Genomic DNA, 27,732 nt, shown 5'->3' with positions numbered 1-27,732 from the left:
AAGCTTAATACCCCCTCTTTAAGTTTGTAAGAAAGGCAGGTTTTGTTTCTGTCCAAGCCCACTGTCAACATCTGCGTATGTGTATTTCTGATCTCAGGTTGGTGTGAAGATCGACGCAAGCAGCTTCAGTCTGACTCGCATCGTTAGTTTTGTGCCGTTTTACATGCTGGTCAACAGAACCAAGCACAGCGTCTTCATCTGTGAGGAGGGGCAGGACAACTGGACCGAGGCTGAGCCAGAGCAGGTCAGAGTCAAACCAGTTTCAGCTTTCATCAGGTTTTCCTCGCAGACACATGTTTGATGTGTTCAATGTTTTCACCATCATTGCAAAGTGGATACCACACAGAAGGTTTTTACTTTTGGCTCTTCCATGAGCAATCATATTTTATATGAATGATTGTGTAAACCATAGGTCCAGATCAGTGTGGTAGGTGTTCAGTTAGAAGGTGGACAGATTCATTGGTGGGTTTTTCAATATAGAGTCTGACTCAGTGCCTCAAAAAAAAACAAAAAAACACAGGAACTCCTTTCGTGAAACTGTCTCTTATCTTTTCAGAGTTACGCTTCTTAAATACTGAGTCATTTCCTGTCTAACTTCTTTCAGATGAAACTTTTACTCCACACTGTTAGTAATGGTTTTTGTGTATTTCAACATTTAGTCAGCCATTCCCTTCTGGCCCGAGAACGACACCAAGCGGCTGAAGATCAAAGTAGAAGGTTGTCTGTCTCCTCCTCAAACTATTGACTTCACACGCCCAGAAAACTGCCTCCTGCTGCATTTGGACAACTCTGTGAGTGGACATAAAGATACTGGGGGATTTATAATTAGATTTTTTGACACATTTGTAATCAGATTAAAATGTAACCGGGTATTTAAGAATATATTTATCTTTGATACATTCAGGATTGAGACTGTTGTTTTCCTTCAGGTGGGTGGGATCACTGTTGACGTGAACCTGTCAGAGCACTCAGCCACCATCAGATTCTCAGAGTACCATGACGGCGCAGCACCTTTCCTCATCATTAACCACACCAAAGACCTGACTCTGCAATTCCATCAGAGGTGAGAGACAGAAACAGTAGGAAAAATGTCATCATACTTTACTGAATTAAGTATTTGTGATAGGGGCAGTAAACGGAGCGACTCGCACCAGATAGAACATGAACATGACATGTTCAGTTTTTGCAGTGCTGCATTTATCTATTTCCTGAATGTGTTGAATGAAAATACTGTGCTCTCTTTTTTCAGCCACCTCAATCTCTTCAATCAGTGATAAACAGTGACTGTTTTCCTTAAAGTCATTTATGTTTGTTTGTTATGGGTCATGCAGCGCCCTGGAAGAAACAGCGTGGGTTCCTGACTCGATTCTTGACCTCTCCTTCTCAGGGGAGGTGGAAAGGTAGAGAAACACGAGGAGGAGGGAAGAAAACTCTTGTGACACACTCTGAACTCAGGATGTTTAAGAATTAAGAAATGGAAAAAGGGGACTCTGAAAACGCTGCATAAGTTGTTTATTGTGTATCTCTTCTCTTTTTAAAAAGGGTTAAAACACACATGAAAAAAGATGGCAGAAAAGCTGAGTTTTATAGAAAAAATAGAGTGCAAAAAGTTCTCTGATCCCAAAGGTTATGAAAATATTGAGACCAAGCAAGAGAACCAGTTTATGCAAATGTAGTTTATTTCAGAGCTTGTCAAATGATCTTTTATGCAAGAAATAACACAGTAAAATAATTCAAGTACAGCAAAAATGCAACGATTATCCTCTTTAAATTCTGCAGGGTAACTGACTATTATATACTGTTGTAGAGAGTTGTAGAGATGGATTGTTTTCTGCAATGTCAGGTGACATTTATTTTAAGTATTTTATGGGTAACAGATGAAAGTCATTGAGCTGCTCTGGTCTGAAGATGACACCTGATAGAAATAAGCATACAGCATGTAATGTGACACATCTTATCTTAACAATTACGAACAGAAAGGAAGCAGGGAAGAGGACAGAATCAAACAAACAATGCAGCGTGAATATATAAATTGATGCTAGATTTAAATGCTAAATTCACAGCCACTTTGTAGTGGCAGCACACTTGAGTGCAGAGTGCAGAGTGATTTTCAGGTAATGATAAGTCGTAGAAGCAGACTGCTTCACCTCAGACTCTGGTTTGTCTGTGAAATCTGCTCCTCATCTTTACTGATCAGAGATCAATACCTGCACTACTCATCTAAAATACTTCATCACATTTTTTACCAGACTTTTGGAGGGGAAATATTTATAATCTGCTGTATTAAAGCACTTTTTCTGAATTGTTTACTGGTGCAGCATAATTCATCTCACTCTTTTATGCTTTTTATTGTAATCTCCAAATTGATTTAGAATGTTTAGGCACCAGAGAGGTAAAGTAAAGGAGCAGGTTTGACATCTAAACCATTGTACTCATCTATTATTATGTTTCTTTGTTCCTTTTCCTGGTCTTAAAGCATCTCTTCTTGTAGAAAACTATCATTTGAATGCCGCTGACTGGATGGGATTCTACCGGAGGAATCGCACCTCTTGCTTCTTTCTGTAGTTTTGTTTTGTTGACTTTTGTATTCTTATTTTCCATCTTCATCCTAGACAAGGGCTCGTTTAATATGCTCCAGATATAATATGGATGGGATAATGTGGAAACAAACCATTTATCTCCAGAAGAGTACGTTGGGGACTTTCAGGGATTGGCTGCCATACTGTCACGTTCTGTTATATTCTATCATATCTCTGTATGTTGATGGATCTGTATATGTTCTCTTTGTGGAGGCTCTTTCGGATTGGATGGTTGTCGTAGTTATAGACTCTCAGTGTTGGGCTCTGGTTTATTGTTTTCTCTGTCATATTGTTCTCTGTACCGCCGTCTGTCAGTATTTACTCACTCTGATCTTAATCAGTGGAGGATAAGACTGTAATAACGCATCCATGATGTGTGTGTGTTTCTGTGTGTGATATGATGGGTTTCACTGCAGCTCTCAGAAAGAGGCAGAGAAGGAGGAGCTGGAGGCAGGGAAAGCTGTTCACTACACGTGGACTGAACCCACGGGGTCTCGACAGCTGTGCTGGAGGTGTGGGGCTTACAGTGGGAAGCTGAAGAGTGAGGAGGTAATGTAACCAGCATGCATGCACTGCAAAAAGCAGAAATCTAGGCAAGACTTAACATACGACAAAATCATGTTAAAAGTCATGAAAAATGTCTTATTGTAAATTATCAAAAGACAAAAACGACACCTGAATTTATATGAAGATTAAATAAAATCTCTCAATAGGATGAGACAAACATACTTGGTTAGTTTCTTGTATTAATACTTTGTTAGTTAAAAAAAATTACATACACATTTTTAACTTCATTTTTGTCTTTTAAAGGTCCCATATTCTGCTCCTTTTCTGCAGTTTAATATGTATCATTGATGTCTTCATGAAATGGTAGTAACATGTTTTGGTCCAAAAAGCCAATAAATCAAGCACAGCAGCATTGTTTCCAGGCTCTCATAGCCGCTCTGTTCAGAACGCTCTGATGTGGGCGTGACCTTCATATGTAAATGAGCCACCACTGATACCGCCCCGGTCTCCAGTATCATTGAGAGTGACACCATGAGCTCTGAGTGCACAATGTTTAGAAAACAGCAAAGCTTGTTTACTGTAACATTACAGGCTAAAACAACAGGCTAACTGCAGCTAAAGTTAGCATCCTGAAGCTAACACAGAGACAGGGGGGACACTGAGGAAAAACTCTTACATCTGCTCCACAGCACACAGCATTTAAAATACTCACATTTCCAGGGTCCCAGGTTTGTTGGTGGATGGTTGGTAATGCTCCTGGATTCAGGACCAGTCTATTCGCTAGCCCTCGGTTGTACTGTCCAAAGTTTGAAAAGCAGTCGACCGTGAAATGACTAACACACACATGCACAGTTTTACTGAGTGTAGCTGGCACATTTCCTTGATAAATGAACTCTAGATACTTAGTCTTGTCTTCTTCCAAGATGGGAAGCTCGTGCATGGAACTATGTGGCTGTTTACAGCCAAAAACAGAGCAGTGATGGGTCTTCAACTTCGGCATTCTCCTCCCCGCTGCTGGAGAGATTTCTCACCAGCAGCGGGGAGTGGGTTCGGGGGTATCAGCTCTGGTGGTTGACCTGATTGGTCAAAAAAGGGAACTGCTGATGTCGGCAAATCCCCAAAATCCAAACAACTTGTTTTAGGTCAGGATTTTACATTCACAAGCACTACTAAGTACAGGTTTTGTCATTAAATATCACATTTTGTGGGCTGGGAGGAAAGCCAAAGACCCACAAATTTCACTAAAAGACTTAATAAAGTGATTTTTGCACAACATGGGACCTTTAATGTCTTGAAGCTATATTTTGACTTTTCAGGTGTATCGGGCTCATATTAAGTAAAAATAGTCCCCAACACTTGCTTGGATTTAATTTTTTTTAGTATGACTTTTATGGTAGAAAAGTTTGACACTATTTCTCCATTTAAAAGTGAAAATCAAAATCTTAACTCTTTATCTTATCAGATACTAAATGTATAAGGTAAAAATAAATATCCAGGGTAGCTGCTTTCAGTAGCACAAAAACATTCATGCACATGTGTTCCCTCAGGGCTTTGCTCCAAACAGCAATACCGTTTTCAAATAGTGGTTTAGAAAACCTGTAGAAAGACCCATTTTCTAGATTTCTTGAGGATCTTAAAAAGATTATTCTCTGATAAAATTTCTTTTGCCTATTTTAAGATGTGAAGACTCAAGGAGAAAAAAAATGGGAGTTAGATTATTCGTCTTATTACTTTGGCCATTATTCAAGTTGTATTAGTTACGACTCTACACTTCTTCTATGCTTGATGAGTTTATGGTGACTACCTTGTAAAAGCGTTTTTTTACTGAGTTATCATCTTTGCTGCACCTTTGGCTCTGTTTGTTGTGTGTAGTATGAGAAAGCAGTCCTGCCTATAAAATGGCTTGTGTGTTTTTTCTGCCCTGGCATCTTTAGGACATGCGACAGGACATGCACAATGATGGAAAGCTGTTCTTGATCTCCTTTTATGAAGGTAAAATGCACAGAGGCTGAAATAAGAGGCTTTGATTGTTATAGCATCAATAGAGTTTTAAATCAGCGTGTTGTGGATTGACTCGCAGGTCTTCAGCGCGTTGTTCTGTTCACTGAAGAGCAACGGATCTACAAGCTGCTTTGTGAGAGCGAGAAGGCTCAGCTGGCTGAACAAGAAATCATCCTGTCGCTGCAGAACATGGGCGTCTCTCTGATCAACAACAGCAGCAGCCAGGAAGTCTCCTTTATCGGGATCACAAGGTAGATAAGCAGCAGCACTCATAACAGTGCTTATGTTTACATACATAAATGCTTGCAAATGTGGCCTAGATACAGTTATTGTTCTGCTGAATGTTATGCAGTTGTGCTTGTGTCATAACAAAGAAAACATAACTTCAGTTCTCTTGAGTTTAATGTTTGTTGCTATGGAATAACCAAAGCGCAACAGTGCTCAACCTGATGGTGTCTTAATGCTCCAGAAATGTTTTGATTGTTTGTCAGGACTGTTGTATGTTGTATGTTTATGCATGAAATCTGTGCAGTGCTTGAGGAACACGCTTCATTTATTTCACTCTGTTTTTCTTTTCTTGCCAAAGCTCTGATGTGGTGTGGGAACTGAAGCCTAAGAAGAAGAACCGCTGGAAGACTCTGAGCACGAAAGAAGCTGAGATGCTTGAGAACAAATTTCAGGAGTATATTGAATCTGGACCATCAGAGAATGCTGTCTATGAACTGGAAAACAACTACCAGGTGATTTTCGTTTAAATTTGACTCTTGTAGGTTTACTTCTCAGATAATCACTTTTTTTTTAAAGTTGATTTTTGTTGTGGGCCTAAATGTTTTGATTCTGTGGTGTTTGTAAATGTGCTCCAGGTGGTTTTTACTCCCAATGGCGTGGATATGAGAATGCTTGAGCCGTGTGAAGCTCCTCTCAGGAGACACTCCCTGCCTGGAGTGAAGGTGGAGTACAGCGTCTCACAGCGACAGAGTGCCTACCGCGTCCAAATTCACCGTATTCAGGTGAAAAGAATTAAACAAACTACCCCCCCCCCCCCATTAGCTGCATAGATGAGTCTTCACTTTCTTTCAGATCAGTAAACATATATTTTTAATATTTATAAAATAATCATTCAAATGGAGTGAATCTGAAGTAATCATCCTCTCCTGCCACAGATCCAGAATCAGCTGCCAGGAGCCATCTTCCCTTACGTTTTTTATCCTGTAAAACTACCCAAATCTATCACCATGGATGCAGGTCTGTTATTCTCCTTCTAAACAATGTTAACCGTACCTGCATGTACTCTCCATATGCACTGATAAAGTTTGTAATATGTGTTATTTTTCTTACAGAGCCCAAACCTCTCACTGATATCAGCATCGTCACGAGGACAGCCGGGCACTCCGATATCTCTCGCATCAAGTAATTGTTTTTTCTGTTATAATCTTTTCCTCACTTTGTTTTCTTGTTTGATCGTTCTTTATCAGATTTTCTTATCACTTTGGGTGGCAAAAGTGACACTGCAATTCTTATTTTAATCAGCTTCCTTTGATCCTTTAGGCCTGGAAAGTATTTGTTTTTGCTTTGTAGCCAATTCCTGCCATTGACATCCAGTAACAAATGACTATTCCAATAATGTGAATTTTATTGACATCATTAGTTCAATCCATTCAATGTCAAAAAGCATTTGGGGAATGTTCTTCCAATTAAACAGAGCTCAATGAGCGATCTTCACATGCCTTTTTTTCTGTTCTTTTTATTATAAAACTTTAAATAGTCTCCAGTTGAAACGGGGTTCAAAAGTTGTTCACTTAATTTTGATCAGCTCATTGATAAATCAGCTCATCTGAATTTCTGTTCTCCTCAGGTACTTCAAGGTGTTGATTCAGGAGATGGATCTGAAGCTGGATCTTGGGTTCCTGTATGCCATCCTGGACCTGTTCACAGCCGAGGATGCCAGTATCACCAGCTCAGAACAGGAGGTCTGACTCTCACATGTCCAAAAACAGTCATGTCTGTGACTCATTATAATGTCTATTGACATGAAGAGTCACAAAGACACGCCTGACCTTGAACGTTTACATCCTTGTGTTTATTTTTCCTCTAGGTGGAACTGTTTGAGAAGGACATCGAGTACATAAAGACAGAGTTAAACCACGCCTCTGCTGCTGATACCTCTCCTATCAGCCTCTACGAATACTTCCACATCTCTCCCATCAAGGTGTGACTCGTGTTCAGTTTGTACTTACTTAACTATACATTAAAATGCATAAAATAACTACAAAACATGCTTCAGGTGTGAGTTAAGTTTTCCATGTCTTTGGTTTCCAGTTGCACCTCAGTTTCTCTCTGAGTACAGGAGGAGAAGATGGCCTGAAGGAGAAGAGAGACAAAGAAATCATCCCCGTCCAGTCCCTCAACCTGCTGCTGAAGAGTATTGGGGCCACACTCACTGACGTGCAGGACGTTGTGTTCAAGTACGCACACATGCACCTGCTCCAAAAGGCAACACAGAATCAGACCACAGCAGCACCTGTGTGACTCTGTCTCTTGTTTTAGGCTGGCCTTCTTTGAGCTGACCTTCCAGTTTTGCACCACACAGCAGCTCCAGTGGGAGGTCATCAGACATTATTCAAAGCAGGTAACGCACACACAACCACATACAAAGCAATGGAATTCAGCGCAGAGGACATTCATGTTTGTGCTTCTCTGGTAATCAACCATGACAAACTGAAACTTCTTCACTACATCTGTGTGTCAGGCTATCAAACAGATGTATGTGCTGGTTCTTGGTCTGGATGTGCTCGGGAATCCTTTTGGACTCATCAGAGGGCTGTCAGAGGGAGTGGAGGCCTTCTTCTATGAGCCTTATCAGGTGGGAATGTAACACTCCTACACTCACATGTAATATGATGTTACCATTGATGTCATGTTTTTGTTTTTATCTATTAGCTTTTCTTCAACTTTTTAGACTGTATGTGTTAACTTGGTTTACCTGTTGTCTGTGGTTTTCTAGGGAGCCATCCAGGGGCCTGAGGAGTTTGTTGAGGGGATGGCTCTTGGGGTGAAGGCTCTGGTGGGAGGTGCTGTAGGTAAGATCAGCTCGGGAAGATGACACCTGTGAAAAGTGACTGAATAATTCAGATCTGTAAAGATACAAAAGTCTTTCTCCATGAAGATTATTGCTTCTTTTGGAAACTGTGATATACTTGGTGATCGCTCTATTGAAAGATTCATCTCTGCCTTTCCAGGTGGTATAGCAGGCGCGGCCTCCAGGATCACAGGTGCCATGGCGAAGGGTGTCGCTGCCATAACGATGGACGAGGAGTACCAGCAAAAAAGACGAGAAGCCATGAACAAACAGCCCAGTGGCCTGAGAGAGGGGCTGACCAGGGGTGGGAAGGGATTAGTGTCTGTACGTACTCAAATTTGTCAATAATTTCATCAATTATCCAAATTGCCACCAAGACCGATTTGTTCCTGTGAGGATAATATTTCTGCGTTTCATTGCAGGGTTTTGTCAGTGGGATCACAGGGATTGTTACCAAACCTATCAAAGGTGTGTGGATTTATACCATCATTCAGATTTTGTAACATGTAGTGGTTCAAAGTTTATGGACAGAACAATGAGGTACATGATAAAAATGTTTTGCAGGAGCCCAGAAGGAGGGTGCAGCTGGCTTCTTCAAAGGTGTTGGGAAGGGTTTGGTTGGTGCAGTAGCCAGACCCACAGGAGGCATTATTGACATGGCCAGCAGTACTTTCCAAGGGATCAAGAGGTATTTCCATTTAGTTTGTGTGTATGTTTGTAAATGTGTGAAGGGAACACATTTTTGTGCCATTGTGTGTGTATATAATTATGCTGTATCCAGTCCAATCCAATCCAACTTTATTTGTTAAGCACTTTAAAAAACAACCATAGTTGAAACAAAGTGCTGTACAGGAGAGTGAATAAGATACAAGATAAAGGAACAGACATAAAACATAAGTAAAATGATTTTCTCAAAGACAAGGAGCAATATAAAAGACATTAAACAAATTAAAATGAATAAAAACACAGAAGAAGCAAAATAAAATAAGTAAGATTAATTATAACAATAAAACAATTGCCAGCTACTGTGCTTCAAAGGCCAGGGAGAAAATTGGGTCTTAAGAAAGGATTTAAAAACGGGCAGAGATGGGGCCTGTTTAATACTTTGAGGCAGCCCGTTCCAGAGTTTTAGGGCTGCGACAGCAAAGGCACGGTCCCCTCTGAGCTTCCACTTGGTCTTAGGGACCTTCAGGAGAAGCTGATCGGCTGACCTGAGACAACGAGAAGGTGAGTGAGGTTGCAGAAGCTCAGAGAGGTAGGGCGTAGCGTAGGGAGACCATGGAGAGATTTAAAAACAAATAAAAGAATTTTAAAATCAGTCCTAAATTGTACGGGCAGCCAGTGAAGTGAGGCTAAAACAGGGGTAATGTGCTCATATTTACGAGTGCCAGTTGCATTTTGTACAGTCTGAAGACGGGCGATGGAGGACCCTCTAACCCCCACATACAAAGCGTTGCAGTAATCCAGCTGAGTGGTCACAAAGGTGTGGATTACTGATTCAAAATGCTGCTTTGAAAGAATTGGCTTAATTTTGGCCAGCTGCCTCAAATGGAAGAAGCTGGATCTCACAACAGCCTTAATCTGCCCGTCAAGTTTAAAATCAGGATCCATTTTAACCCCCAGGTTTGTGATGGCCTATTTGTTGTACTGGGCCAGGGAACCCAGATCTACAGGGGGGGTCCCAGTCGTACCACCAAAAACCATCACCTCAGTCTTTTTATCATTGAAATTTAAAAAATTAAGACCCATCCAGGCTTTTATGTCATCAAGGCATTCAAACAACAGTTGAAGAGAGTGCTCATTATTCTTTTTGAGGGGGACATAAATCTGACTGTCATCCGCATAACAGTGGAAAGCAATACCATGCTTCCTAAGTATTGATCCTAGGGGAAGCAGATAAAGAGAGAAGAGGAGAGGGCCTAGGACTGAGCCCTGTGGAACTCCACACGAGAGAGGAGCAGAGGAAGGGGATACAGCATCACCAAGGCTGACAGAGAAAGTGCGATCAGTCAAGTAAGACCTAAAACAGTCAAGTGCTATGCCCCTAATGCCGACCCAATGCTCCAGACGAGAAATCAAGATATCATGATCCACAGTGTCAAATGCAGCAGTTAAATCTAAAAGAACAAGGACAACACAGTCACCAGAGTCAGTAGCTAAAAGTATATCATTAAAAACTCTTAAAAGAGCTGACTTGGTGCTGTGAGGGGATTTAAAACCGGATCTGAAAACCTCTTAAATATTGTGTTCTTCCAGAAAGGTCATTAATTGTATGGTTCATTCCTGTGTGTATGGGTGTATCCAGTGTCCCCATCAGCTGAAGACGTGTCTCAGACTGTCTTGTCTGGTTTTTAGGGCCGCAGAAACTTCCCAAGACGTTGAATCTTTGCGTCCTCCTCGCTTCATCCACGAGGATGGTGTCATACGCCCATATAAGGAGAGGGAGGGCGTCGGCAGCCAAATGCTCCAGGTAGGACATGAATATTTTAATCACCATCTCTCTACTGACAGACCTAGGATAAAACAAGTGATTAGTGCACATTTTTTAATTCTTCAACCTTTATAGGAGATCAAATGATGATTTCAATGAGGCATTATTTTCACCCAAGTTTGTCAGTGGAGACAAACTCTCTTTTTCAATCCACCTTCCTTTTCAGTTTGCTTTGTTTTGAGCATTTTTTTACTTTTACACAATCTGTGTGGGGTCTCTGTGCTGCCACTAGTTGATGTTGTGCACTGACACGTATGGCAGGATTGTTGATGAGCACATTTTCCTGGACATAGCCAGCTGTCAGTAGTTTCTCTGTAGCTGTCAATTACTTGAAACTGTGAATCATGTTTTCTCCTGACGTTATTTTAGCTGTCGAGTGTGATGGAGTGGGTTGAAGTTTGTGCTTTTGAGTTCCAGGTCAGATCTGCACCTATTTGATTAATAACTAGGATTTCCCTTCAGTGTACAGAAAGATGACAGATTAAAGTGTCTTAGTTAGTGAGATGAAGGGATTGAGCTTGTCTTTAGAGCAGAACTATGGCTCCATTTCAAAAAGGAATCAGATATTTTTTATGGTAGTTAAGACATTCTTTTTCAAAGGATTTTTCTTTAAAGGTCCCATATTCTGCTCCTTTTCTGCAGTTAAATATGAATCATTAATGTCTTCATGAAATGTTTAGAAAACAGCGAAGCTCATTTACCGTAACATTATAGGCTAAAACAACAGGCTAACCACAGCTAAAGTTAGCGTCCTGAAGCTAACACAGAGACAGGGGGGACACTGAGGAAAAGCTCTTACATCTGCTCCACAGCACACAGCATTTAAAATACTCACATTTCCAGGGTCTGAGGTTTGTTGGTGGATGGTTGGTAATGCACCTGGATTCAGGACCAGTCTATTGGCTAGCCCTCTGTTGTACTGTCCAAAGTTGGAAAAGCAGTCAGCCGTGAAGTGACTAGCACACACATGCACAGTTTTACTGAATGTAGCTGGCACATTTCCTTGATAAATGAACTCTAGCCACTTAGTTTTGTCTTCTTCCGAGATGGGAAGCTTGAGCATGGAACTGTGTGGCTGATTACAGCCAAAAACAAAGCAATGATGGCTGCTGGAGCAGCAGCGAGGAGGGGAGTGGGCTGCAAGGAGGTTCGGGGTATCTGCTGCATTGGACCACTCAGGTCAGACTTGCTCCTGATTGGTCAAAAAAGGGAATTGCTGACGTCGGTAAATCCCCAAAATCCAAACAGCTCGTTTTAGGTCACAATTTTTCATTCATAAGCACTTCTAAGTTCAGGTTTTGTCATTAAATGTCACATTTTGTGGGCTGGGAGGAAAGCCAAAGACCCACAAATTTCACACAAAAAAAAAGACTTAATAAAGTGATGTTTGCACAATATGGGACCTTTAATTAAAGTTTTGAAAATGTGAGATCTTTTATGCTGTGCCAAAGCATCTACAACCCATATTTGCTTTCTAGTTTCAATTTAAATAAATTTAAATAATGAATAAATTATATATTTTATGATAAATAAATTTAATAAATTTGCAATTTTGTTGCACTTGTTACAATGACAAATAAAGTGCTGTTCTATTCTATTCTTTCTAAATTAAAGCTAATACTTTAATGTGTCATCATCTGTATCCTGTGCTTAAGCCTTAGCTTTGTGTTTGAATAGAAGTGTTAGTGACCCCTTTAGCTCAGATAGATTAGGATAAGAGTAAAAACAAATCCTAACAAATAGCACCTTTCATGCTTATTGTTTACCTGTCTGTTATAGCTGATAAGATATGCTTTGAAGTCATTAGTTTCTGAGTTCAGTTAACATTATACTTGATGTAGTAACCCATCCTTTGAGGACAGAAAGTAGTGCATTCAGAGCTTTGGAGTACTTTTAGAGTTGTGATTTAACATGAGGAGGTGTGTCTCTGTCGTGGCTCCTAACCGTACAGCAGCTCTCTTTGCTTCTCTGCGTTCTGACTCTGACTCCTCTCTCCTCTCATGTCCACAGAGGAGGTTGGCGTACAGAGAGTGTGGCTCACAGGATGAGGGTGATGAGGAGAACAGTTGAAGCGAGTAGAGACAGATGTAGTCCAGTTTTTGTGCTTTGTAGTCTGTGCCTCAGTGTTTCTGCTTGCCAGCTGTCAGTTCGATTCTCCATGTTTAGAGAATTTAAACAAACCGAAGAAAGGAAATGGAGAGAAATATCATTTATTTTCAGTTTTATGATCTTGATGTGTGATTTCTTTAAAGATTGTGTATTTACCTTTTATTTATCACCATTTCTTCTCAAGCTTTAAAAGGAAACATTGAGATTATTATTTTTGTTAAATTGAGTTCTTAGTTTCTGTTTCCTTATCCATCTGTTTCCCCATTCTGTCATTCACCTTCACCTTTGTTCTCAATAAAAAGATCATTTTTTAAACTTGTTCCTGCTGCTTTGTTTCATCCTTTCTTTCCTCTTCACCTCACCACATTATCCACTTTCATCAGAGTAAAGTTCGGTGCAGCTTTTCATCATTGTTTGGAAAGATCTTTCAACATTATTGTTTGAGATGTTTTATCATATCTTGTTGATCCAGACCCTGCTAGTTTGAAGTTCTGTTGTTTGCTCACTTCTCTTTGCTCTTTCCTCAGAAAATTGAGAACGGACGCTTTGCTAAGTACAGATACTTTGCTCATGCCAAAGTCAACGACTCCGACTTCCTAATGATCACAAAGAGGTGAGTGTTTGATTAACTTAAACACAAGTTGAGTCATGTTCAAATGGGTGTTGCATTTTAACATTAAAACCCATGAACATCTGAAACGTTTGTTTAAACATTAACTGACCTTAAAAATGGTATTTTTTCTTCTCCAGGGGAATATTTTTCGTGACTAAAGGCACGTTTGGACAGCTGACTTGTGAGTGGCAGTATCTGTTTGAAGAGTTCACCAAGGAACCCATGATCGTAGAGAAGCGCCGACTGCGAATCGAGGCCAAGGTACGAGGATCTGTCCAAATTCAGTTCCAGGAGACCGTTGTTAACATTTTATTCACTTTTAACACCAATAATGGCTCGTAATGTCTCGCCTTGTGCGTTGCAGGAAAGAGTCAAATCTGTCTTCCATGCCAAGGAATTTGGGAAGATCATAAACTTCAAAACTCCTGAGATCGCCAAGGTAAGATGAAGTGTGGAGTGAGATGTGTCAATAAGCTCTATTACTCCTCGCTTCTGACTTTGGTTCTTCTTCATTTTCAGTGGGTTCTTGCCAAACTGGAAGATGCAAGGGAGAGTTTACCAAAATACTGACCAGCCAAGAAGAGCGAGAAATAATCAGAATTTTAAAAAAAGGAAGAAAAGAGAAAATACACACATGGAGCCTGTGTGTCAGTGCCTTTGTTGTTTACTGCATGCTACAGTTGTTTACCTTAAAACACACAAACAAAGCTGTATGCTGACTGTTAGTGTGTGCCAGATAGCTAAAGGATGAATGTTTGTATGTGTGTGTGTGTGTGTGCGTGTGTGTGTGCGTGTGTGTGCATGCCAAAAGAAGTGCTCTAAATATCCACCTGGTGTCGCACATTGATTCAACAGACGCTCAGATTGAACCACACTTCATATCACTCTGTTTGCAGTTTGCACTTCTCCCTCTGAACAGCATTGATTTTTAGAGACTTATTTTATTAAAAGTCACGCTTAAAATCTCATCTGCTTGAATTTAAAATGCTGCTGAAACTGGAGGGTTTCCTCAGCTTTTAGACTGCCACAGTTCAGTTTGCCACACACTCTTCAATAATCTCACACCAGAGGCCAAATCGAGCATCACTGTTGTAGCACATTTACCATTGCTGTAAATTTTACTGAATTATTCTATAAAAGGGAGTCTAATTTCAATATTTGGGAACAGCTTTGTAACGCATGTAATTTAAATGTTGTGTCTGCTTTCTTTTACTCTATATTTCCTCTTTTTTTTTATACATTTATGCGAGATGACGACTGTTCAGTGTGTGATTTAGAGACGCATGCTATTTTTATACCCTACTTATGATCAGTCTGCTGTATAATGCTCTAATAAAGTGTGCTACCTGTACATATCTACCCTCACCCAATATTCTGTATTATGGCATTACAGGTTGTAATTTTGATGTTTTTATACCACAAATATGCAATGCCAACTGTATTGAAGAATTATGCAGAGAAGAGTATATTTAAAAGAGTCGGATGCTTGTGATAATTATCAGCTGCGGCTTGCTATGAGGAATATTTTAAAGGTTTGCTTTGGTTTGAGGTGGGTCGCAGTTTAACACGACTTAATGTTTCTGTCATGTTTGTCATTTCTGCTTTTTAGGGAGAGAAGTGTTCACTGCAGTGGCTTCATGTTTGTCTCCCTCTGTTTTCAAAAAGATTTAATAAAACATGTTTCAAATATCGCTCCTCTCTCCCCTTCTTCCTTGTACCCAAAGCCTCTAAAGCAGGGGGGGGCCAACCTGTGGCTCGTGAGCTGCATGTGGCTCTTTGCCTTTTCGTGTGCGGCTCTTCGATCCATTCTTAAATTGAATTTAGATAAATAAAATATTGCTATGAGTAGTGGTGTGCCGATCCATCTGAAATATTGATATGCCAACATTGGATTGCGCATTGATCAATACTTGGGTGATGTGATTGATACTTAAGTTTCAGTTTCTCCTCTCCACATGTGCTCCTTTCAATCACTCATGCACTCATATCTATCTATCTATCTAGATAGATAGAGCTTTGTCTCGTCTGCAGTAAAAACATATATTTGCCTTTGACACGACTCAAAGAATGAATTTAAACACACAAACACAATAAATCTCGCCATGAAAATTGGAAATGTTTTGATTTCCATTTTATGTCATTTTGTTTACGTGCGACAGAAAGTGCGTTTTAAAGACTCTTTCTCTTTATAGTACCTTGGTAATTTTTGTGGCTCTTGGTCTCTGACTGGTTGGCCACTGCTGCTCTCAAGCAAAACAAAAAGCACTCTTCATTTAGTCACTTTGTTTATTGCAAATGTCAATAAATATAATTTCTATTTCTCCTCTCAAACAGTAAAGCACAAATTTCAGAGCAAAAGTTTCAACTATTTACATCTAAAACAAGGTCACAGACTCAGTGGCTGTTACTCTCCTGAGTGAATAAGGCACTAACTGGCACAGTGAAAGAAAAGTGTTTCAGAATTGAATAAAATAAAGGAGCAACCCTTGAAGGACTAGCCGTAGTTTAATAAGTAAGCAGCCTTCTCACTAGTTTTAAAACATTTCTGTGAAGTTAAATGACCTTTTTTAAGGCTTCAACCAAACCATAAAACAAACGATACACAGAATCCAGGCAGTAGTTCCTCTTTGAATGTCTAATTCATGAAAAATCAAAATATTTTAATCTTTAAACAGAAATCTTTTTCCCTTTTTTGTCCCACTGCTCTTCTCTACACCAGGTTGAACTCCTTCAGGTTGTGTCTGAGGATGGTGTCTTTGACCGCCACGAAGACAAAGCGGATGTTCTCTGTGTCCGTGGCACAGGTGAAGTGAGGGTACAGGGTCTTGTCCTTGTCCGGGTTTTGTTCTTGATACATTTTCAGGATGAATTCTTGGGCTGCGGTGGCGTCCTGCTGAGGTCCTGAAATGCAGCGTTGACATCATTTCAACATCTGTGTGACTGTGTACAATGAAAACATAACACATGGGCCCCTTGGCTGTGCTATCTATGGGCTCCCCCTTATAAATCATGCTGTTCCATGGGCACACACTCCAGGTAGTGTTGCCAGATCTTACGATAGAAACAAGCCCAAAACAAGCCCAACAGGTGACTTGCTACATTGTTTGAACCATAGACCCCTTGATATTAGTATGAATGTGTATTTTTTTTGTTTGCAGTAAATTGGCAGTTAACACAGTCAACATTAAAAAAACTTCAAATGATAAAATTTTCATTTGTTAAAAAAATAAAAGAAATAGAAATAATAAAAATGATTAGACTAAACAAAAAATAATAAATGTTTCTTGTTGTTGTGAAGAGCAAGGTTATAATAGTTAACTAAAACAAAACTAAAAATGAAAACTAAAATTTAAAATACATTGCATTAACTCAAACTGATAAAAACTAAAAAAGAAAACAAAAACGATAAGTAAACTAAAACTCTATCTCGTGTTCACAAAACTAACTGAAACTAACTAAAATTATACAGAAAATGCCCTTAGTTTTAGTTTCTGACAATGTTTATAGCCTTTAGGATTTTAATTAATCTGAAACATTTTCCAATTTTACGACAGTTTTCGGCAGTTTTCGGCCGTACAGCACCATCATAGCAACGCACTGGGACATGCTTGTTTACTGCACTGACTGGCTGTGCTCTGTGCTGCGACAAAACGTGGTGGAGCAATGAATTAGAGCATCTGTAATAGTTTAATTGCATGTGAGTCTAACTTTAGTTGTATTTAAGTCTGTCTTTCTTGTTAGAGTCCAAGTTTCTAAATATTTAAGCTCATATTTTATTGTTTTATATAGTTTTGGTTTATATTAATTTTATGTAATTTAGGTTAATATTATTTTTATATAATTTATGTTTATATTTTTATACTAAGTTTATATTATTTTCTTGTGTTCAAGGCAGCAGCCAACATTTCAATATCAGCATTGACTGAGCAGTGAGCACCATGTTGGACTGGAAAATAAACTGTATTACAAAATATTTGCTCTGACCTTTTTGAATTCTGCACCTTGTTAATAAGGTATGAAAAAACTAAAACTAAACTGAAACTAAACTTAAACTAAGCCTTGTTGCAAAAATCAAAACTAAATAAAAACTAGAATGCCTGCTCTAAAACTACTTAAAACTAAACTGTAATGGAAAAAAAAAATTCAAAATTACCTAAAACTAAACTATAATGACAAATCCAAAACTATTTTAACCTTGGTGAAGAGTTGAGAATCAGGCTGTATCATACAGGCAACAAATCAAGCCCAAAAACTCACAGCCTGCGACTGATGAGATTTGCAAGTGATTTCAACAAAAAAAAACAAAACAAAAAACAAGCTCAAAGTCTCATAAAAAAAATCAGACTTGGTAACTATGGTGACAGCACCAGCGGCCGGCTGTGACGCAGGTAAACAAATCGTTGAGCGTGGCCGTGTGGGCACCTGTTGTTCAGATAGGCAACGTGTGAATTTCCAAAAAATAGTCTGACCAATCAGAGGGCTCCTCCAAACGTCGGGCCCCTAGGCTTCAGCCGAGGTGAGCCTGTTTCATCAACATTTGGCTAATAGCACTCAGATATCACTAACCAGGGTCTGATTAAAGCTTATCTTCTATTTCTGGGATGTTTAATTGGCTTTTAAATGACACTGTGTCACACATTCCTTTCAATTCCTCTGTTTTATTGTTGTTATATCAAAAGGTTGGCCAAAATAATTAGTTACTACTGTTTTACTGGACTGAATGTAGTTATTTAGAGCCAAATTACCAGCCAAGCTAGTTCTGCATCAAAAGTTAATGCCAAATCTCTCCAGTCTCATCCTCTGGGGATAGTATGAGTGAAAGACCTTGAACAGTAAACCATCAGTGTCGATCTAGTTCAGCCCATACCAAAGCCTTGGTAGTTTTGGTAGCCATACCTGTGAACTCAGGGAAGTAAGAGTTTAGATGAGAGTACAGGATCTTCTCCTTGAGGATATCGGTCTTGTTGAGGAAGAGAATAACAGAGGAGCGCTGGAACCAGGGGTAGGTTATGATGGTTTTGAACAAGGCTTTGCTCTCCTCCATACGGTTCTGGAAAGAGAAAGAAGCAGCCGTGACAGTTTCACTTTACTCAGTGAGGGATCTGACTTTGTACTCACCTCATTGTCACACTCTGCCAGGACCTGGTCGTACTCACTGAGCGCCACCAGGAAGATGATGGAGGTTACATTCTCAAAGCAGTGGATCCATTTCCTTCTCTCTGACCTTTGACCCCCAACATCCACCATCCTGCCAGTGACAGACCAACAGAGGACATGTGGCGCTCCAAAATTATACTTATTAAAAAGACAGTTCTGATACGACATGCATGAAGCTCTTTCTCACCTGAAGATGACGTTCTCCATGTCAAAGGGGTATTCAATGATACCTGTGGTGGGCACTCGGACTCTGAGGATGTCCTGCAGGTCAGGTATGTAAGAAGGCTGCACGATTCTGTCCAGGTCAGTGAGATAGCTGAAGATGGGGAGAGTTCAATTGTAACCCTTCTAGAAATCACTTCCAAATAAGGCACTTTATTCTGCTATTTCATTGTACTACCACAAAGTCTTTTCTGTTATTACAGGAGGGAAATCTCACATGAACATTAATGATTCACAGAAAACAATAAAAAATAAAAAACTGAACTGAAAAGTTAGCATAAAAAAACACATACAAGTTTTTTCTCTTCTGTTAAGAAAGAGGAAAAACTTACAAAATACATAAACTTCATAAACAACACTGAGCAATACTTAAAACAAAACCTCAGAGTCTGCAATGGAGACTACAATTCCATCTATCATCATGAAAACTTTAACACTTTGTCTAAATTAATAAATAAAAACAAAAAGAAGGTACAAGAAGAGAATAAATGAAAGAAAGAAAAAAGAAGCAAAGCAAGGAAACATTCAGAAAGGAGAAAAGGAAAGCAAGAAAGGAAGAATGCAGAAAAGTAGAAAAAAGAGCAAATGAAGAAGAAATAAGAAAGAAAGACGATGATCAGGATGAAAGGAAAAAGAAGCCACAAAGAAAGAAAGAAAGAAAGAAAAAGGGAGGAAGGAAGGAGCTCACTATTTGGTGGAGTCAGACAGCTGGTACTCTCTGCGTCGCTCGTAGCACTCTTTTATTCCATCATCATTCCACAGACTCTTCACAGCTGCTGCCAGGCCCTGGTCCATCTCCTCCACCTTATCCACCTCCACCTCCAGAATGGAGCTCGCATTTTTCTAAAGACACGCAGACACATGGACTTGTTTTGTTTCTGCTCATAAACTTTTTTTGCTTTCTGTTTTTTTGAGAATTTGTTTGGCCCCTGCTCAGAAACCAAATCCAAACTGACAGGTCAGACGTGCGGCTGAAAAGATTATTTATCAGTGCTGTCACATAGATCAGACCCAGTGGGCCTCAGTGTGTACCTGGTTGCCGGGGTCTTGGAAGGCTATGTCAAGTGCCTCCATGGCCCGGATCATGGCCTGCATAGATGTGTAGATGTTTTGGTAGACTAGTTTGGCGTAGCTCCTCTTGTCCTCATCAGTGTATCCTCCTCCATGGATGATCCTCATCTGCTTGATGAAGGTGCTCTTACCACTCTCTCCAGTACCTGATGGAAGAATTCATTCATTTCATTTTGAAAGGCCTTAAATTTCACTTTTTTGGCAGAACTCGCTTTCACACCACATCTAGGGGTGGGTACCAAATTAGGTACTTTTATAGGTGCCGACCAATTTCTGTCTGGGGAACTGACATAAAATCAAACGGTACCATGTTTGGATACCTAAATGCATCCTTGTGACTGTAAGAGAGTGGAAGAGTAGATGATTTTTCATGCTGGACATGAACTCAGCATTGCAAGTTTAATTACGGCAAAATAGATGTGTCAAATTGAAAAATGTTGAGATTTTATTACTAACAAACAAATATTTATTACCACATAAATGCACACAACGAAGTATGGGGCACTTACTTTTCGTAGGTGCTTTTCATCACAAAGACGGTATTTTTATTGACATTATTCAGTCACTCACTAAGCTATACACACACACACACACACACACACACACACACACACACACACACACACACACACACACACACACACACACACACAGAGTCTCACATGCAGTCTCTGTCTTGTTCCTCTTCATTTCTCTCACAGCTCATGCTCCTGGTCTTCTCCTTCAGACCACGTGGTGCTGAATCATTTGTTTAACAAATGTGTGTTTCTCAACAGAGCTGAATATTGAAAGTTGCCGTGCTTGTGTGTTGTGGCTCTAATCATTCATGTAGGTGTGTGTGTCTGTGTTTGTGTGTATTTTTCACACAAACCCACACACCTCATTTCTGTTTTAGTGTGGATGTAAACCTCCTGAACACTGTGTGAGGAAGCTCTCGGAGACGCTGAGTCCAGCAGCACTTCTTTGACTTCCTTAGCTGCTTTGCATGGCACCATGCATACTTAAATCCTCACATCTTACGAAACAGGCTTAGACAAATCATCTGTATTTGAATGCACCTTGTTTACAAGTCAAGTTTCTGGGAGATGAGCAGGGATGGGTAAGAAAGGAAGGAAGGAAACTATGAGATCAGAGGCAAAGAGAGAGTAAGACTCCCATGAGCTCAGAGGCCACTTTTCTTTTTAAACTGATAATAAAATGACTCATATTTTTCTTTTACACATGAATCAGGAAACATTTGTTATCCATACTGACACATTTTTCGAGAAATATGTTAGGGCCCAAATCAGGACTGTGTCCCTTTTTTTCCTCATTTCTTGAAGTAGGTCTGAACTGTTCATTTATCACTAGAAGCTCCAATCAAACTTAAATCAATAAAATACATTTACAAGTCATACCTATCTGATCTGCTGATAAATGTTGTTCAAATAAAAAAGATATTTTGATGTTTAAAGGGGAACGACGTCTTTTTCACACATTTGTACTTTGTCAGTTTTTTGAGAATGTGAAAATGTTGATTGATTGATTGATTGATTGATCAAAACCCATAACAAATGTTATTAATTCCCAGTAGTGACCCTCTGGGAAAACACTGGGAAGTCCAGAGTACCAGGGGCTGTTGGAACTATGGTAAAAGCAATAACTGCTATTAAAATTTCAAATTGGTTATTCATTTATTTGTGCTTGAAAATTAGCTCTTTTTTGTCTTAGATGGCCACAGAAGTGAAGAGTAGAGTGGAGTATAACTTTAATCTTCCAGAGAGGCAATTCATTTTGCAGACAGTAGTCAATATAATACAAAGCAATACTCAGACACACATGAGAAGCCTGAGGGGCTGATACGCCCAGTGCCATAACTTTAGGTTCAATTTTTTCTGTCTCTCTCTCTCTCTGTCTTCCTCGAGGCATATTGTGGCAGATAAAATCCATGCCTTAAGGATAACTTTAAATTCAACCTAAGATTTACACTCACCACAAATTCACAGAGACACAAAGAAGGACCTGTTGACCCAAATACATCAATCACTGATCACACTCAATATTGCTTTTATTATTGCTGTTCAAGTCACTGCTAATTGGCTAAAAAAGGCTGTAAATGTATAAATTGTTGATCATTAATAACCTAGAGTGGTCCTTTAATTAATAAATAAATACTCATTAATAAATACAAAACATTGGTCAAAATCATCTCATATGGGTACCTGTAGTGTTGACAGTGACATTTTTAAAGTATGTGTCATTTGTTTTATGTGCGAAGTGGTGTTAAATGCAAAGCTTCATTAAAATGGAGGGCTGAATGAGGACAGACATGTAAACAAATATAGGAGGCCTCAAAGAAAATGTTTGCTCGGCGTACAGTACATTCTATCAATCAGGCAACCTATTGCTTAGCTTTCCCTGGTAAAAACCCTTGGTGGTGTTACCAGCTGGGAAATCAGATGGATTTTTTTCAATTTAAAATCGTTGTTACATCCATACTTTGTCTATGCACTTGTATTGTAACAGGAGAGCTGGTCTTAAGTTTGTAGCCAGCTTTAAGTAGACTAAGCAAATTAGATTCTGCCTCACATGGATTTCCCACTCACCCTGTCAGGAATTCTAATTTGCATAACCTTTTGTTCACCAAACATCATCTCTTACATAGTATATTATTTCTGCTGCACTTTGGTGACCTGTGTCTGTGCACATGCATGAATGTGTTTATGATGTAAGTTGTTCTGGGGGTTTTTCTCTAAGTGGTTTTGTCATTGTTTAAGGATGATGATGGTACGACAAAAAGGAGACTCAAAATGTGTCCCTTGTTAATCACTTGTCTCCTGATGGTGATCATTCTATGATTCAAAGGTCTCTGTTAGACACAAAAACAAGCACATTTACACACACATCCTGCAAAAGGTCTGGTCTGGAAAGCTTACAAAAATTATAATTTTAAATTTATGATTTTACAATTGTTTCAGCCAAGAGAGGACTTCAAAAAATGTCCTTGGTTGATGAGGGTGTAACTGAAATAAGGTTATTTTTATTATTCAAGCGCACACACACATGCGACATGGGACTTCACACGCCTACAGATTTGACCACAATTACAACCTCACACCTGCACTTCCTGGTTTTGGGACAGTTTTATGTTTCATGTTTTGGCTGTGTGAATAAACGGGTTAATTCTGTTGAGATAAGAACTACAAACATCCATCACCTGACACTGATACATTAGGGGATAGGAAATCTAAACCATAAAAGAAAAAAACTATAGTGATATTTTTAAGTAAGTAACATGTCAGCATACTCTTTTAGCATGAACATTTATCTGTTTTATTCTTGATGTCGACCCATGCCCTGCTTATATGAGTAATGAAAACAAAAACCAGTTCAACCTGATTCTTGTTGATTAGGGCCATATGTTTTGTCTGATCTGTCAGTTGAGTCCATGGTAAATAAGTTTTAATTCACTGACATATGATATGATATCATATTTTTAAAGTTTATGCCCACATAACTACTAAAACTGTAAAGGCTTTGAACTTTAACCTTTAATAATCACGTTTTTGTCTTTTTTTCAAAGTCTTTGCAGTCAGGTTGAAGCTAAGCCAAATGACTCATGTAGTAGACCTCACAAAGTATTTTTACATCTTGTGCAATGTCCACAAGTTTTTCAGGTGCTGTCTCTGTATGGAAAGAGATAGACAAACCCTCACGTGCTGATTTTTTTTTTCTTTCCTCCCACTCATTTTCTCTGGAAGCCTGACTGTGGTTGTCTCAATAAAACCCACAGAGAGATGAGACACTCTGACCAGGTAAATGAGCCCCTCCAAAACAACTTTCACAGGTACTGAAAATTGCATTGAAAATAATTTAGCTAATCTCTGTTGTTTTCTTACTTTGGTTAAGTGCTTGGAAAAAGTTCTAAAAAAATAATTAAAATGCAGATATAAAGGAACACAAAAAAAGATATCAGAATTTCTTTACAGGGAATTATACAATGCTTTAAGTTAATGTCTGCCACATAATTCAGATCCTAGAATTCAATGATTCATAACCACTCACTAAAGCAAGGGGGATGTGTCATAACTTCAGAAACTGTCCCTTAGTTTCGTGAGGAGGATAATTCCAAGAGAGCAGCAGAGGCAGATCCACAGCTGACACGCTGCACAGATCTGTATTTGCATGATTTTTACATGAGGTGCGCCCACAGCAGCTAGTTTTGGTTTTTCGAGCACCACAGGCAGAGGCCCGGACAGTGACTCATGCTACCTGAGGTGCTCCTGCAAGGCCACAATTACACCATTTGAATCCCCCAGAGTAAGGAAATGACATTAGCATTGAGTCCAAAGGCCACATATGTCTAGATATGACTGTGTGCTGTGTAGAAGTATGAAAACCCTTCACTGGGACATGAGGGATGAAACCATCCTTGAGCATCTCCATCAGAGACACTGTGCTACCACTTCTCTGCTACCTAACCCCTCTCACTGTGTTTCTCTTCTCTCTTCCATCCAACGTCACTCTTACAGTTGTTGTAATAGGAAGCAAGATAACACCCACGGTTCCACTCCACCCGTGGAGCAAACACGCAGATCTCCAAGAATGCACAGAGATAACTGAACTGGACATGATCATGAGTTTCTGTATCCATACACTTTGACTGGAAATGACAAAAAGCATGATTAAAAAGGGCCCATGATCTATAACAGTTCTTCTTTTAGTGTTATTTGTAGTTTGACATAAAATGAGCTTTGAAGAAAAGTGACTTTTGGTCTCCCATACTACTCATTGTGTGCAAAGTTGTGCTCAACTGCTATCACCCTGGATAGTTTGGAAAAGCTTGTGCACTGTGCAGCACATCCGGACAGCGGATAAGAGGAGAAAGGAAATGTAGAGAACAGTCAGATATGAAACTTCATTGTTCCTGATACACAGTAACACACATCACAACTATTTACTCTGAATTGGTGTTTGGCCCACATCTAAATCCCCCAAATAGTTAGTGCACACAGTGTGAGGTCTGGAGTGTACCCTGGTGCAGGGTCAGGGATGCTCACCCAGCAGAAGCAGCTTCAGCTCTCGGCGGGAATCCCTCTTGTCTTTCCGCAGCTGCTTCTCGATCTCCTCGTTGATCCTCTGGTTCTCCCTGTCCTCCGCAGAGATACAACATCCAGCCATGGTCCTCACTCACTGAGCAGCTCCTCTGAAAGCCCGCGGTTGTAGAAGTTGATGTGTTGGAAGCTGCCTCAGTCTGCTAAGTCAGATGGAGAAGGCGCACAGCATCTTTAAAAGGTGATGCCTTCTTGTTGTTTAAGTCAGCTTTCTTTTAACTAAACTCTTCCTCAGATTAAAAAAAAATGTGGAGAAAGTCCCGGGATGAGTTTGTTTTGAGACAAAGAAGACTCTCCTTGATGAGGTGATGTGGTTGGTTTGAAGAGGGACGACACTTTTGAACTTATCCCGTGCACCGTGGAGGGCGTGGCACGAGCTGCAAATAGAAGAGGATAAAATGGGAAGTTGCCATCCACGCACGCACTCAGTGGTGTCTCTACCATCCAGAGAGGTGTCACAGCCCTGAGCCATTAAAGACAACGCGTTGAAGAGATGCAAACTTTTCATACACAAGGATAATAAGGAATTGCCTACCGTCATGTGTTTCGTGTAGTTTTGAGCCATTTTTTTTTTAATTCAGCATTTAAATATGAGGGAAGAGGACCGGGACAGCTGTGGACGCGCTTCCACGGAAAAGAGAAAAAAGCAAAAAGTTTTTTTAGCTGTCATTTCCGCAAGTCGCCACTAGATGGCAGGAAGGCCAAACCGAGAGCGAATGAACAAGACTTACAGACTTGTGGGATGTCAAAGGTCATTGAAGAGGATGATGATGATGATGATGATGATGATGATGATGATGATGATGATGATCATGATGATGATGATCATGATGATCATGATGATACTGTTTGGCAAAACAGTTAATAAATCATCAGTGCTAAGTGCTCATCATTTTAGTAAAACACCAAATAATAATAATAATAATAATGATAATAATAATAATAATAATAATAAATGATACAAATGATAAAATAATAATAATAATAATAATAATAATAATAATAAATGATACAAATGATAAAATAATAATAATAATAATAATAATAATAATAATAATAATAATAATAGTAATAATAATAATAATAATAATAGTAGTAATAATAATAGTAATTACAACAACAACAACAACAACAACAACAACAACAACAACAACAACAACAACAATTGAGGCTAGGTTTAGTCACAGAACACCCTCCCACTTACTATAATCTGTTGAATGTCATAAAAGTTAAACAGACACATCTGGTTCACCTTTTAATTCTTTACAGATCACAGTGACCACTATTCTCCAAAGCTTAGCTTCAGGAGGTCACTGCTGTGCCTGAAGAGTTGTTTTAAATACATATCTGTGCTTAAAGTCGGGGGGCTGCAGAAGTACAGACCTTATTTTTAGTTCATGATTTCTTGCAGCAAAGGATGTTCAGGGTCACATCTGGAAGTTTTCAGTTTAACTTTACTATAAAAAAAAACAAAAAAACTGAAATGATTTTATTTAAAGGAAAGTTGAAGTTTTAAGAAATATGATTTTGAGTTGTAAGTAAAAATGTTTATATTTGAGTCTTAGTGATGTTATATTACGGGATAAAAAGGTCACACCAGGATTCTTTTCTGGCAAAGAGCATCCAAAGTAAGTTGTGGTGAGTCCAATATTTTATACTTTTTTTTCTTTTCAATAGATGGAAACTTAACATCTGAACTCACTTGCTTCACAGAATTTTCTTTAACACCAACCTTCATGCCATAAATTTAATTGTGAGGGGTAGCTGGCACCATATTCTAGCAACATACTTTTTGTAACCAACATTCATCATTTAGAAACATGCTAAATGGGTGAAAGTTCTTTTTTGTTTGTTTTCTTTTTTGAAAATCCAAACTACTGATCATCATAGTTGCACTGTTTAAGAATGAATCTGAAAAGCTTTGAATGATTTAGAAGCAAAGAGAGCAGAAAAGTGAGCTCTGATATGGGCATGTCTGGGCACACACTTCTTTTCTTCACCACTGTAACTTTTTAAGTTATCATATCACATTATTATAGTACAGATAAAACACACAGAGAAGTGGAATCCCTTTAATACCTTTGAACACTCAGAGAAATATGTGGTGAAAGGTTTTCCTGTGCTGTTAATAAGAACTTAGATTATTGATGGAGCCTCATTTGCTGACATTACATCATGGATTGGTCTGGAAATGAACTCTTAGGAGTGGTTTCCTGCTAAAATCAGCCATTCCTGTTAGCTGGCTGAAAATTTAAAAACAAGACAACCAGGTGAGCGCTGGTTACCTGCCAAATAGACTGCTTGATGCCAAAACAGCAGAAAACACTGCACGTGTCAGCAGGTGGTTCAGAATCTCAATAGTGACACCTAGCTAACAAGTTCTCCATATTTGTTCATTCCAAGTCTCACCAAGCTGTTCAATGAGTTTTAATACACTGGGGGAGTGGTTTTAAATCAGGTATCTTCCTCACAATGTGTTCTTAATGGTAAAACATGATAGCTATCTCAGTTTCCATTATCTAATCTCATGTCCTCGTCTTGCATGGGACTTCAGAGGCACAGCATGTTCAGTAAGGCAATATGTACATGAGAACAGGTGCTTATTTTACTCTGTTGCTTTGTCCATAAATATGTTTTTGAATAAACTGTACATTCTTACTAAAATGATGGAAATGAAGTGAATAATGGACCCAAAGCACTTGAAACACATATAATCCTTATTTGGTCATTCACGTATGTAAAGTTTCTATAAGGGTGGGGGTGCATTTGAATACTTCACTGTAGGTGATGCTATTGAAATCAGATAACCT

General features: G+C 39.2%; 2 protein-coding genes across 4 annotated transcripts in view; one reads left to right on the top strand and one right to left on the bottom strand.

The window, feature by feature from the left end:
* vps13a (vacuolar protein sorting 13 homolog A) overlaps positions 1 to 15,025 on the top strand; it is a 33,702-nt gene extending 18,677 nt beyond the window's left edge. For 2 of the 3 annotated variants that reach the window (XM_074671314.1, XM_074671313.1), the window contains exons 52-76: positions 98 to 244; positions 660 to 791; positions 930 to 1,063; positions 1,332 to 1,400; positions 2,996 to 3,128; positions 5,021 to 5,078; positions 5,167 to 5,338; positions 5,674 to 5,827; positions 5,951 to 6,097; positions 6,251 to 6,332; positions 6,428 to 6,497; positions 6,943 to 7,057; positions 7,183 to 7,296; positions 7,407 to 7,552; positions 7,635 to 7,716; positions 7,837 to 7,950; positions 8,092 to 8,167; positions 8,327 to 8,490; positions 8,589 to 8,634; positions 8,731 to 8,854; positions 10,522 to 10,636; positions 13,294 to 13,379; positions 13,517 to 13,640; positions 13,744 to 13,818; positions 13,899 to 15,025. In XM_074671314.1, the coding sequence (XP_074527415.1) occupies positions 98 to 244; positions 660 to 791; positions 930 to 1,063; positions 1,332 to 1,400; positions 2,996 to 3,128; positions 5,021 to 5,078; positions 5,167 to 5,338; positions 5,674 to 5,827; positions 5,951 to 6,097; positions 6,251 to 6,332; positions 6,428 to 6,497; positions 6,943 to 7,057; positions 7,183 to 7,296; positions 7,407 to 7,552; positions 7,635 to 7,716; positions 7,837 to 7,950; positions 8,092 to 8,167; positions 8,327 to 8,490; positions 8,589 to 8,634; positions 8,731 to 8,854; positions 10,522 to 10,636; positions 13,294 to 13,379; positions 13,517 to 13,640; positions 13,744 to 13,818; positions 13,899 to 13,949 (2,730 nt within the window). In that variant the 3' untranslated portion in view covers positions 13,950 to 15,025. The remainder of the gene's footprint in view (positions 1 to 97; positions 245 to 659; positions 792 to 929; positions 1,064 to 1,331; positions 1,401 to 2,995; positions 3,129 to 5,020; positions 5,079 to 5,166; positions 5,339 to 5,673; positions 5,828 to 5,950; positions 6,098 to 6,250; positions 6,333 to 6,427; positions 6,498 to 6,942; positions 7,058 to 7,182; positions 7,297 to 7,406; positions 7,553 to 7,634; positions 7,717 to 7,836; positions 7,951 to 8,091; positions 8,168 to 8,326; positions 8,491 to 8,588; positions 8,635 to 8,730; positions 8,855 to 10,521; positions 10,637 to 13,293; positions 13,380 to 13,516; positions 13,641 to 13,743; positions 13,819 to 13,898) is intronic. The other variant, XM_074671315.1, reaches the window with a different exon arrangement.
* Positions 15,026 to 15,867: 842 nt separating this feature from the next.
* LOC141790144 (guanine nucleotide-binding protein subunit alpha-14-like) lies at positions 15,868 to 25,179 on the bottom strand. Its single transcript, XM_074669813.1, has 7 exons — positions 24,869 to 25,179; positions 19,791 to 19,975; positions 19,447 to 19,601; positions 18,724 to 18,852; positions 18,498 to 18,627; positions 18,276 to 18,429; positions 15,868 to 16,280 (listed from the first exon to the last, which is right to left on the bottom strand). The coding sequence occupies exons 1-7, from the start codon at positions 24,987 to 24,989 to the stop codon at positions 16,090 to 16,092; spliced, it is 1,065 nt and encodes a 354-aa protein (XP_074525914.1). The 5' UTR covers positions 24,990 to 25,179; the 3' UTR covers positions 15,868 to 16,089.
* Between the last annotated feature and the right edge of the window lie 2,553 nt (positions 25,180 to 27,732).

This window comes from Halichoeres trimaculatus, unplaced genomic scaffold (assembly GCF_033239565.1).
Source record: "Halichoeres trimaculatus isolate MK-OKI-2021-1 unplaced genomic scaffold, fHalTri1.1 fHalTri1_scaffold_5, whole genome shotgun sequence".
In the NCBI taxonomy this organism is placed as follows: Eukaryota; Metazoa; Chordata; class Actinopteri; order Labriformes; family Labridae; genus Halichoeres; species Halichoeres trimaculatus.
Note: the sequence above shows the minus strand (reverse complement) of the source record. Positions and strands in the feature narration are given on the sequence as shown.